The 13,222-nt window shown below is 38.5% G+C and overlaps 1 protein-coding gene across 2 annotated transcripts in view; it reads right to left on the bottom strand.

The window, feature by feature from the left end:
- grip1 (glutamate receptor interacting protein 1) overlaps positions 1-12,686 on the bottom strand; it is a 312,119-nt gene extending 299,433 nt beyond the window's left edge. The window contains exons 1-2 of one of the 2 annotated variants that reach the window (XM_067426884.1): positions 12,607-12,686; positions 12,299-12,504 (exon numbers count right to left, since the gene is read on the bottom strand). In XM_067426884.1, coding sequence (XP_067282985.1) covers positions 12,299-12,353 — 55 coding nt within the window. In that variant the 5' untranslated portion in view covers positions 12,354-12,504; positions 12,607-12,686. Of the gene's footprint in view, positions 1-12,298 lie in introns of both variants that reach the window. The other variant, XM_067426883.1, reaches the window with a different exon arrangement.
- Positions 12,687-13,222: the final 536 nt, after the last annotated feature.

Genomic DNA, 13,222 nt, shown 5'->3' with positions numbered 1-13,222 from the left:
ACAGTTTTTGTGCATTTTGTTTCGTGATTTTACCGGAACGAATACAAAAGTTAGATTAAAGTGCTCTGCACATGCACGAGCCACGAGAGAAATCTGCAGCACTGAAAACAGCGGCAACGAGCGCCAGATCGCCTCTTATTTAACAATCGAAATGATGCTCTTCTAGTTAACCAGATGTGTTGTGTTTGTATTATTTAGGTTCATCCGTGAAGCAATCCGTGTGCAACTGGTCTGCTGTTGCATACCACAAACACAGCATTTATTCATTATTTTTTATTTAAAATCCAAAAGTTTTTACTGAACATGGCTCGTCACTAGCCTACATAAACAGCATTTTATTCAATTAATTTATTCATATTTAGATTTAGCTCACACAAGTGGCAAAACATTTAAACATAGGTTATAGCCTAAATCACAAACATTTTAAATTAGAAACTTACAATAGGCTATTCAAAAACAGCCGACTCTCGTCTTTTCTTTCGTTTTTAAACCTTTTAAAGGAAATCCTGCAGTCTCGTTTCCTTGCTTAACTTGAGAAAAAAAGCCATGTGTTGACTTTGAAACAAGAGTAGGCCTATATTTTAAATTATACGCATCTGTGGTTAAATTACTAGATTTTCGCGTCAATAGCCTACCTGTTTATTTTAATGCGAACAATGTTCTGTCGTTTTAATGCAGCAACGCAGCGCAGCAAAAAATAGCCTCGGTACGAAAACGATCCGTGCACTGCTGCAGACGCACCGCTCCTGGAACGGACTGACGGACAGCATCCGCGTGCAGTATGAAAGCTGTCATCCGTTAACATGGGTACGGAAAAAAATACGCACCGCACACGCACTGCAGACGGAGTATGTGTGAAACGGGTTCCATTGGAACGCGTGTTCAGTGCAGCGGGCAACATAACTCCCCACCGCAACCTTCTCAAACCAGCTGGTTTTCTTTATACAAAACATTTTTGGGAATAGATACCTGAATTGCATAACAATAATTGTTGTCTTAATTGTTTCTGGCCTTGTGTTTGTTTTAGCAATAAGTTCATTCGAGTAGCCTATACATTTGAGGTGATTTAATTGTTTTGCCGTTTTATTTGAGTTCTTTCATTGTGTTTTTTATTTATTAAAGCCTATTTCGTTATTTATTATTTTTAGGCTACCGTCAACCTGGTGTCACAGCCTGTCTATTTTAATAAACTATTTATTTCTGTAGCCCATACAGCGGGCAAGGGCTAAAACACATTAATAGAAAATACATTGTCTGCTGACATTTAAGTATTTCACTGCACTTTAACAAGAAATCTTAGCTTAACAGCCAGTGCAATATTTTTTGTTCATTGTTCCGTCGTTAAGTCGTTTGAAATAAAGCTGCTTTTACTTTTTGACTGATTGCTCTGTTCAAATGTAGGCTATAGCCTATAATTATAATATAGCAATTTGTTATTGTATTATTATAAGTATAAAATAAATGTACATTTATGAAAAAAAAAATGCTTTAGCCTGATGATGATGATGCCGTTTTTGCCGTGGCTTATGTGAATTTGTGAATATAGGGCTAGGTTGATCACCTTGCAATTAAATTCTGAAACTATGTAGTTTTTTCGTCTTTAAAAAAACATTTTTTTCACTGAAGAGTAACTCATTTTTACATTTTAAAAGCGTGTGGTGTTGCACTCACAGTATATGCGGCACGTAGCCTGTGAGTGCAACACCACGCGCTTTGATGTTGATGTGAATAGTAAGGCTAAGCAGAATAAGTACAATTAATGTAATGATGATGATAATAATAATAATAATAACTATGATCATAATATTTTCATTTAATAATATTTTTTATTTATTTATTATATTCATGGGGAACGAGCCAAATATCGCCTTGAAATCGCCAACAGCTTCAGCTTTCGGCGATCTCTCTGCCTATCGTCGATACACGATACTATCGTCTATCGGCACAACCCTAGCTCTAGTCTTCCAGGAAATCATCTTATTAAACTCTGGACTAGACAAGAAATCTAGGGATTTTAAAACCATGACAGAGAAAGCAGATTTCTGTTAATCTCGTTTAAAAGGCCATTTAAATCCAGGACTAGGCTTAATCTCTGTCTGGGAAACTGTCCCTTTATTACGTTTTTTTTTTTTTTTTTACCCAGGAAAGCGTGAAAATTTATCTCAGGTTAGAGGACTCCCTTCATTTTGTCATATTCTCCACAAGGTTCAAAGTGCCCCCAGTTTATAAGATGCCATTTCCATATTGTGTCAGAAATGAAAACCCCTTCCATCTGGAGGAGATCCTTCAGATTTGATGGCAATACAGATAAAAGCGGCCATCACATTCAAGTTCAACCAATAATTAGCTGTACCCACGCAAGGATCTGCGTGTGCCTCCATGCTCTGGCTGAATCATCACTCTTTTGATAACCTAAAAAGCTCAGGATGTCATTCTAACAAATCTGCGGCAGAGGTGCGAAGAAAATAACAGCTCTGCTAGATATGAACTTTGCACTGGGGAGCAGCGGTATGATTTGAGCGGTATGTTGGGACTTCGTTCTCTTTGGTATTCAATTGTCTCAAGTCAGCGTGGATTGAAAAAGGATGGTGTCAAGAGAATAGAGCTAGTAACGTGTGATGGAATCCTGCTTCAATACTCTTTGATGCAGAACACTCTTTCAGAAATCAACAGTCTGCGTGAAAGACTAGTCCTTGAGTTGGAACAGGTCATGGATTCTCTTTTTGCACAATAATGAATGAACGGACTCAAGGGAGAATGATTACATAAGTATAATTTAAGTTCCTTGAAGGCATGCAAATGCGCAATATTAAAGTGAGAAATCCAGTGAGATTTCAGAATATTAGCACAGATATTTGTATGTATTGTAAGGTTAGGTTAAATGAGCCAAATTTTAAATTCTGCCCTTATAAATCAAATTAAGGGATATGCTTGCGGAAACTCATCTAGCATTCCAGATTCAGAAACGCGTGAAAGCCTTTTCTCTGCAAGCAATAACTTGTGTCTTCTCAGTACTTGAGCACGATGGACTTCATACACACCAGCAGCAAAAAAGGACGAGACGACAAACCCTTCTCATCTCAACACTCAGAAGTCCAGTACAAAATCAATAGCCGTTTGAACTGACAATTATGACAGTACAAAAGAGCTTCTACTTGCTGTTCTGACACTGACGGAAGTAAAAAAAAAAAAGGAATCTACCTTTGTGTGTCACTCCTCCCACCTAGCTACAGACGAGTGAAATTAAACCACTACTGAGGAGTAAAGCAGAGTTGCATCAGCAACCAGAGTTACAAATAGTTACAAGCTGATGTGGGGACATAAAACTCCCAGTGAGCTCTCAACTCAATGAGCAGGGATTCATTTGAAGGGGAAGTGTGCAATTTATTCTGTTACAATACTTCTATCCCAATGCACTGAGATATCACGTAAGCCTTCCTGAAAAGTCTACGCACTTTGGTTCTTTTAAAACATTGTATTGTTTGTCTAAAGGGTCCAAATATATCAACATCTGGCTCAAAAAATAGCTGGGTTTCCATTACCCTTCAAATGGTTTTAACGTTTTTCAGGCAATTAGAAAAAGGATGATCAGTCATATGATCATTCTGAATCCACAGTACCTCTGTGAAACCGCATAATAAAACCTTCCAGAAACACCTCGTATGTGGCCTCTCCCATGCTCTGTTAAATGCCTACGTCACCTTCGGTTAAAAATAATGGCTAGTGCGGTGACTGCGATATATGTAAACCAATAAAGATCCGTCAGCATGATTTATCATCAGAGGAAAAAACTTGTTTTAGTCGATTACATCGGTTAAAGGGACAAATCAGCATATTGATTCATGATTCGGATCGCCAACGTCACGTGATTTCAGCAGTTTGTCACATGATCCGATTAGAAAATATTTGCAAAAGTTTTGCACAAATCTGTAATGACACCAGGCTGACAACCAGATGACATACATCTGAATATCACAGATTATAAAGAAAAAAATAGGATGAGAACTGATTGGATAGAAACAGATCTGAATGCTAGCTTGCATTCGACTGTAAGAAAGGTGCCATGTTTAAGACTAAATTATTTGAATCTGGCACATGCCAACAAAAAGAAGTCATTTCAACTGAAGATAGAGTCAGGATACTTTCAACAAAAATTATGAGTTAAAAAAAAAAACAATTCTAAAAAAAGAAAATAGATAGAGTGACTTTTCTTCTTTTTTTCAACTTTTGCTCCAGCACTTCGACATGGCAAATTATGATTATTGATAATTATGATTTGTGCAAAGGTCACCAAGACTTCATTGCATTTTAACAAGCTTTATCCACTTAAACACACAAGAACTCAGGTTGGGTTTATCTTTAACAAGAGTAAAGAAGAAAACAATCATCCAATCACCTCCGTTTGCCTCTTCCTCTCTTGATGATTTAGTATTGAGATAAATAGCTTACCCTGGGGTGCAACACCTGATTGCAGCATCCAACTCTGTCATTCTGTATGCTCACAATCACAGCAAAAGGAACGACTCATTATCTCACCTGCACTGATAAATCAAATCAGTTATCTAACGTTGAAAATCGGTTATCTAACACTAATCACAGGTCATCAGCAAAACATGCTCATCCAGCTTCAAGACTTAATACTAAAGCTAGAATGAATCATACAATCAAAGGCTATTTTTAAAATATTAAAGGGTTTGTTCACCTAAAAATGAAAATTCTGTCATTAATTACTCACCTTCGTGTAGTTCCAAACCCGTAAGACCTTCGTTCATCTTCGGAACACAAATTAAGATATTTTCAATCTAAATCGAGAGGTTTCTGAAGCATTCATAGGCCGCAATATAATTTAAACATTCAAGGCCCAGAAACCTAGTAAAACAATGCATGTAGTAAAAATAATTATGACTCACTGAGAATACTTTTTGTGCAAAAAAACAAACAAAATTAACGACTTTGTTCAACAATTTATTCACATCTATGTCAGTCTCCTACGCTGTTGACGTAGTAAACACAGTGCAGAGCTTCCCGGTTCTACTTCAGAACGCCGACCTGCCATTGGCTGATGCTGTCCATATGCGTGTAATGCTGACGCAGGGGCTGACCAATTATGATGTGGTGTTTTGATGCAGAACCTGGAAGTGCTGTACTGTTTACTACGTAAACAGCATGGGAGAATGGTGTTGAAGAGAAGAGATAGTTAAATAAAGTCGATTTGTTTTGTTTTTTCACAAAAAAAGGACTCTCTTCACTTCATAAAATTAAGCTTGAAGCACTGTAGTCACATGGACTATTTTAATGATGTCTTTCTGGGCCTTGAAGTTGCAATGATGTTGCTGCCTATGGATGGTTCAAAAACTCTCGGATTTCAGCAAAAAATATCTTAATTTGTGTTCCAAAGATGAACAAAGGTCTTACGGGTTTGGAATAAAATGAGGGTGAGTAATTAATAACAGAATTTCCATTTTTGGGTGAACTAACCCTTTAATAATAAGCTAGTCATGTTTACTTCATGTGTGGTTACTGCCTATAATTAGGCATAAAGAAATTAAACTTCACTAGTAAAGTCAAACCTCTGTGTTGAGATGTAGTGCAGAGTTTACAAGGTCCTTTGGTTTATTCCATGTTGCATTCTTTGCTGACACGTCACACCATTAATCTCCAACTATCGATCCTACATCGGAGAGGAACGCTGGGGTCCAATTAGTATCGGCTGATTGTGCCTTTGCATATTCCACATGATGGCAACCTTTTCAAACCACCTTATAATGAGTTGAGGGAGAGTTTGTTTGTGGGGGTGGGGGTCATTGAAAGTGGGGGTCATTGAAAAATTGACCGTGGCTGTGTTGATGCAAGATCATTTTGGTGTAACACCAAAACACCTGAATGCCAAGGCCTGCTGGACATCAAGCACGCACACACACACATAAATCAAATGTCAATGTAAAACTTGACAATGTTAGGACCGTCCTAATCAGGAAACTCACCATGACCTCAACAGGTCAGAGATCGAGTGCGCATTCCATAGCCTAGGGTGGAATGACGTTCCAGCAAATCACTGCTGAATGTCAAAGCATTGCAGTTCCTACATTCTCAAGGTTACTTGGTCGCTCATGTTTCTGGACAAAGCGATAGGAGCAAAACATATTGAGAATAATCAGGGCTCAACAAAGACAATTTGTTCTTCTGTGCCAGTAGTTCAGATTTATACTTGCCCTGCCAATATTAGCACTGACTGTGCAAAAATAAATAAATTATAATAAAAAAAAACAATGGCCGAATGCAGCTAGCTGGCCCAAAACACTCTCACACAGTCTGTGAGCCAACCTTATTGTCGAGCCCTGAAAAAAAGCCACTTTGTTGACATTGTTTCAATAGAATCTTCTTGTTTTTCAACATGTGTGGGAAAAGTCCATATGAAACTCGCACACCATTTTTGCCCTGAGCAATAGGGATCTTATAACCCACACACCATATTATCTTTGTGAATTGAGACATGTTTGTACTTGCTGCTAACACAAATGACATCTGAGCTGAACGGCAACTATAGAAGAAGAAAAAAATAAAAACAAAAAGCAATTTCTTTTTTCCAAAAGCAATCATTCTAAAACTTGACTTGGCCATGTAATGTTTCCATCATGATCTGAAAGGCCATTACCTCCATATTGCTGACAGGTACAAACCTCTGGGAAACTTCTGCTTTTGGCAAAATACAATAAAGCAAAAATGTTTTGAAGGTATTGTAGCTGTATTTCTTTCAAAAAAGAAAGTAAACAAAAATAAAACTAATAGTTGTGTAATATCTCCATTAGTGTTGCCAAATTACAAAAATAGTCACCATTTTTAAGCAGGTCTCACTATACCTGCCATTGGTCAGTAAAAAAAGATATAAAATAGCCAATGTTACCATGTTGGGCTGGTCAGTGCACTAGAAGTTAGAGAGGTATAGTAGTTAAATGCATTCAACCTGTCAATATAGTAATCTCTAGCACAGATGAAGCTGATATAGGAGATGTTAAAATCAAAACAAATGACACGCATCACATTTAATTCAAAAGTCTAGCCTATATAACCTCAAAAACAGATGCTTAAATGTTTCCATCAAAGGTCTACATAACACCAAAACGTTAAGGGTCATATGGGTTGACCAGTATGCATCAAACTGAAGCAAGATGGGGCACTAAATCCCCCTTTTGCTTTCTAATTCTTGCCAAGTACGGACCAATGGTGAGGCAGAGATAAGCCGCCACTCCTCCCCACAAACTTCTATTAAAAATACACAATTACAGATTACAAAAGGAAAAATATCATTTGGCTTCAGGTGCAGAACTGACATTTATCTGTTCAGCCGTTTCAAAACAAATCCGATAGCAAAACTAGTCTGTTTTTGAGAATGACTACAGATCATTCCCCATTCATAACTAAGTCACTGCTAGGATACTGAGGAGAAAAATAAAATAAAATAAAAATCACCATTACTGACTCTTTTGTTAAATGGAACACATATGGACATTCAACTTGCCAAGCAAATTATATTTTACACATATATAATATTCGTAACAATACAAAATAGTTACAGACATAAAAACATTATTAATGTTTAATTTAATATGGCATAATTAAATATGGATTTTGTGCAGGCCAGTCAAGTTCCTCTACACCAATCTCGCTCATGGACTTTGCTTTGATTATTCTCAATGCATTTTACTACTATCGCTTTGTCCTGAAACATGAGAGACCAAGTAACCTTGAAAAATCTTGTGCACTGGTCATCCCTTAACTGCCCCCACAAAGTTGGGAGCATGAAATCATCCAAAATGTCTTTGTATGCTGAAGAAAAAAAAGAAAAATCTAAATAACTCCTTTATTCAACAAGCTCTTGTCTTCCCTCGCGACAGTATGGCGTAGAGCCGGCGTTCTACACATGACCCGGAAACGAGGAACTGTGTTTACAAGCAGAGGAAGACGCGGCGTATTTAAACTGTTAAATTCTACATTGATTGTGCTTTAGGTCTCTGCGTATTGCTCATTTCCTGGATGCACAAACCGAGAAACATATTCTCACGTATGCATTGTGGTACTTCGTGAGTTCACATCAGAGGTTTTTTTTGCGCACAAACAACTAATTCTCGTCGCTTCATAAACTTATTGTAGAACCACTGGAGTGAGATTTTTTTTTCTTTTTAATCGATGTTTCCTAGTAGCTTTTATGGGTCTTGAAAAAGAAAATGTCATTGCTGCCAATGGAGGCCTTTCTTTTCCATCGGATTGCCAGACAGAGAAGCATGATTCGTCACTCCAGAGAACTGCTCTAGAGTCCAATGGCGGCGTGCTTTACACCAATGCATCAAACACTTTGCATTGCACTTGGTGATGTAAGGGTTAGATGCAGCTGCTCGGTCATGGAAACCCATTTCATGAAGCTCTCTACGCACTGTTCTTGAGCTAATCTGAAGGCTACACGAAGTTTGTAGGTCTGTAGCTATCGACTCCAACTTCTGCGCATGCCTCAGTATGCGCTTCCACTTTGTTATAATACCACTAACAGTTGACCGCGAAATAGTTAAATGTTTAGTAGTGAGGAAATTTCATGAATGGAATTCCATGAGCTTGAGAGAGCAACTTTGTCCCTATTTGCTTTATTTTATACACCTTTGGCCATGAAATTGATTGGAACACCTGAATTCAATGATTTGAAGGGCATGTCCCAAAACTTTTGGCAATAAGCCAGAGCTTTCCCAATCTGATTTTTTTTTTCGTTTCAAGAAATATCTGTGTACAGACGAGACCACTAAACTGACTCAAAACGATGTAGTGTACATGCCAGACCAGTGTGTGGCACTGTAATTCTGCCACACAAATACATTAAAAACAGAAAAGTAGAGTTGTGGCTAGAAAGGGTATAGCAGTGGTAGGAGGTGAGGCAAAATCTCCCGATAAAATAACAATAACTACATTTGCTACTTACCAGATGTGTTTTATTAATGCCTACCCCAACCGTAAACCTAACCTTACAACAATGTAAATACGGTAATTAAATGACGCAATATTGAAGTGCGCATGTCCAGTGCCTATAGTTGTATCCCTTTGTTCTGTCGGCTGTTGTGTGATGACATCACCGTTTCACAAAATATAAGGACAGGATGTACAAACGAATATGCAAGAATGACATTTTCAGATTCATCCACTCTGGGACCCGGTTTCAGAAAATATCGGATTCATGCTTCCATAATGCTGGATCTGTGTGGCTGAAACGCTGATACGGTACAAAATGTATACAGCTAAACGGGCCATAAAATGTGCAAAAACTAACAGGCCGTATTTTGACAAATAAACTAATGAAATTGGCATCTTCTCTGCTATTGAAATGTTATAGTTCACCCCAGTAATCAAAATTCTCTATAAAGTTCACACATTTACAAAAATCTAGATACAGCAGCAGAAAACTCTTGATAAATGTCCAAGTACAGTATCTCTACAAAATGAAATCATAATCAATATGAGAGGAGACACTGCGAGAAGATCTGGCTTGTGTTGCATCATTCATATCTGCTCATGCATCATATTTTAGGTACATCTGATTATTATAAATGGAATACTCTCATTCGATCTATCAGCAAGTCCTGAAATCTGGTTAAATGATCTTATTAGCGCAGATGACGAATTGCATCTTTACGCAATGTTAAGATGAATGTGTTGCCTAGGTGCACAGACAAACACACCTGTATGCTCAAGACATTGAAAACAGCTAGATATCCTTAAATTTAATTGTGAAAAGAGTGATAAATATGTAAACCTGTTTGTTTCAACAACAACTGCAATCCTGCTGTGCACAAGAAACGCAGCATCAACGAGACACACAAAGCATTACCCCTCATGCCCTAGATCTCTCTATAGCCGTTCAATACAAAGACACAGATGAGGAGGTGGATGAGGCTTGCAAGCCATAGCAATTCTGCGCCGATCCAAAGACACAGCATCATCCACAGATTCCCACAATATCCCAGTTTTGTATGAAGGGGATCATTCGGCCCCCGCTGGTTCCCCTCAAACCCAATTACATGCCACATTGCCAGGCAGCAGGGCACCAGATCACAAGCACTAGCATGCTGAAGATGGCACTAATGTCATGCAAAATTTGCTTTTGCATGCCAATCTGCTCCGTTCAACAGCATTCCTCTAAAGTGTAAAAGCGAATACACACCATATATCAACCATATATGGATGCTACATGTGAAGATTTGGTTGCTTGACTGCAAGTGGCATAAAATAACCTCTTCTAATAAATAAACCCAAAGTCTAAACACACTCTATAAAGAGGATGTATGCTTGTGCATGGTCTCAGGGATGCAAGGCACATGCACAAACACTGTGGTGAAAGCACCAATGACACAATGGAGAAAGGATATAATGGACTTGAGTCCAGTGGTCACATTCAACACCTGAGAGAGATGCTTGTCGTCTAAGAAATCCACACAACCTCTGTCCACACAAGATTCTCCCGGTATCTCAAAGCCTCAAAGTACTAAAAGTCAACTCAATAGCGCAGAATGAGACTATACACACACACAAAGCATGCTTACGGATATACTGGAGAAACTCAGGCTTGTCGTTTATATATTAATTTTTAGACAATTTGCCATGGTTTTCTTTTTCTTTTATGCAGTTTTTTAATCTTTGCTCCAAAAATAGCTTTCTAAGACTGTCTACATCTGCCTGCATCACAAACCATAGAAGCCAGAATGAGATTCAAATGGACATAAACGTTATACCTCCCAGGTTTACAGACAGGGCTTAAGCTAGTCCCAGACTAAAATTAACATCAGAGCTGTTTTAATTGAAAGCAAATGACAAATCTTAAAACATGTATGTTCCATTGTTTTGTCTCAAGATGCACATCAGGCATGTTTTTAAGTCACTTAAATGCTCTAATTGATCTACGGTCTAATCCTGGCTTAATCTAAGCCTTGTCTGTGAAACCGGGTCATAGTGTCACAGTGAATATTCAAAATAAGGACTCAGAATTGTAATTAATAAAGAAACATACCAGCAATCGAATACCCTTTTTATTTTTGTAAACAGGTTAACACTTTTACGTTGTACATACATAATCAAAATATGGTCATTTTTTCGATCTTGTGTGTGTAAACGGTGTCAACTGACACTGAAAACTGTACTGCTTTAGAGAACACAACCCTTTCCAACGATCTGTAGATCGCCCGAAAACCAACACAGCATCAATACTCGCCGTAATGCTCCTTTCAGAGTGTGACAAACACAATCATAATCTTTTCACCGACAAACCACGTGTGCAAACATATTTCACTGTAGTCTGAAACATAACACGCTGCTTTGATTTGATTCAATAAGCTCATGCTCGTTGTACTCTGCTTGTTTCCATTGGGCAAGTGCATCTGACTTCTTCCCGTGACCATTCATACCCTTTTCACTCGACATGCATGGCTGTGATGGATAAGATTTCGTTAGGTAGGGAATAGAGAGATTCTGTCGCTCAATTCTAACGCAAAAATGACCTGGGCTGCGTTTCCCAAAAGATTCGTCTCAGCCAATGGTCTCTACGATCAACTTAGCTCACAATGCTTTTGGCGAACGCAGCCCAGGGCGTGAGGAAATAGTCAGTATCGGTCGCTAACATTACTATTTACACACCTTACGTTAAGTAACAATGAGCGCTGTATTTCATCCCCTACGGCTACGGAGACTTTTAAAGCGAAAGAGCAAACCCATATGACAGACGTTCAATTACAGCACTATACAATCACACGATTTCATTGGTGTACATTAAACAGGCGGTTTTCAAATAGGAAATGAACTGTCACATTCTGCATACACATGGTTATCAGCCAAGCCAAGTGGAAGCGACAGAAATGTCATGACTGGAGGCAACATTTTTAACACGGAGTATATGAACACCAAATATACCATATACTATACATATTGGCAAGAACAGAGGTCCAAATGTGTAATACCAAAATTAAGGAAGGAACAAAATAGGAAAGTAAACGTACACCGCATTTAAAACGTCGATTTATGTAAAGATCCCGACTGAACAAGTGCATATTACTACGAAATTCCTGACGGCGGGCGCGGTATTATCTCTCAATCCACTGATACCAAGAAAAAGTTGATACAATGTAGCGCCGAACGTTCTAAACATTTCGCGCCAAACATCAACAGTTATAGTGTAACAAACAAACACACCGCGAGACCATAACAATAAACAGAACACGACCCTGAAACACCGCTCGTTGCAAAACTATTAAAGCACTGCTTTCCATACCTCCTTCTTGGTCGGCTTGCAGGCAAGCGGGGATATTTTTCTTCCAACCCGGCATTTCGGTGGCGTCGTGTGCATTCAGGGGCTAAATCTCAGGCGCATTTCACTGACGGCACAGGCGTGCATTTCCCCGCGCCTCGTCCCTTCTATTCACTGGCAGCCGGTGTAATTGAACGCCGTGTCTCCCTCAGCCTCGTTGTGGAGCTGAGCTGGGGGTGTGAGACACACACACACACACACACGCACGCACGCAAACACGAACGTGAAGGTGCCAACTACAACCCACTACAAAAGACTTTTCCCTTTCCTACCTTCAGCAGCCCTAGAATTGTCTCATTATTTTGTCACGTTAAAGCTTCACACTGCAGTCATACATATAGGCTACAAACGTGACGGCCAAATCCACAACATATTTCTATTCATCTGTAGCCAACTGAAGCGTGTACATCGTTGCGGATTGATCCATTCCACGATTTAAATAATGTGTGTGTGGCCTTATTCATTCATATTTTGAATGGGGTGTGTTGTTGTTGTGGGAGTGAGGCCATGTAAGAAAATAACTTTTGTTTTCATTTAGAGGAAATATTCCCCACCATTTTCTTTCCCTTCATTAAAGTTTATGCTTTTCCAAAGAAAAACGCACAATATGGTCATAATTTTAATGTAATACATTCTCCATCTGGACCATTATGGCTGTTAATTGTTCAATCAAATCAACAGCATGGGTCACACTGACGATACATTTTTACTTTTTTGTTGTTATCTGGATGTAGTTTATAGTTCAAAAATACTTTAAAATGCAATTCTTAAACAAATCGTCTGTGATTAACTTGTTTTACATTTCTGAATAAAAGGTAGGGTAGGTAAGAAATGGTTAAAACATTTTTTCCCCCAAATTTGTTTAAACTTTCTTTATATATCAATACA

The sequence above is a fragment of the Pseudorasbora parva genome, chromosome 20 (genome assembly GCF_024679245.1).
Source record: "Pseudorasbora parva isolate DD20220531a chromosome 20, ASM2467924v1, whole genome shotgun sequence".
In the NCBI taxonomy this organism is placed as follows: Eukaryota; Metazoa; Chordata; class Actinopteri; order Cypriniformes; family Gobionidae; genus Pseudorasbora; species Pseudorasbora parva.
This window is presented reverse-complemented; position numbering and strand designations above follow the sequence as displayed.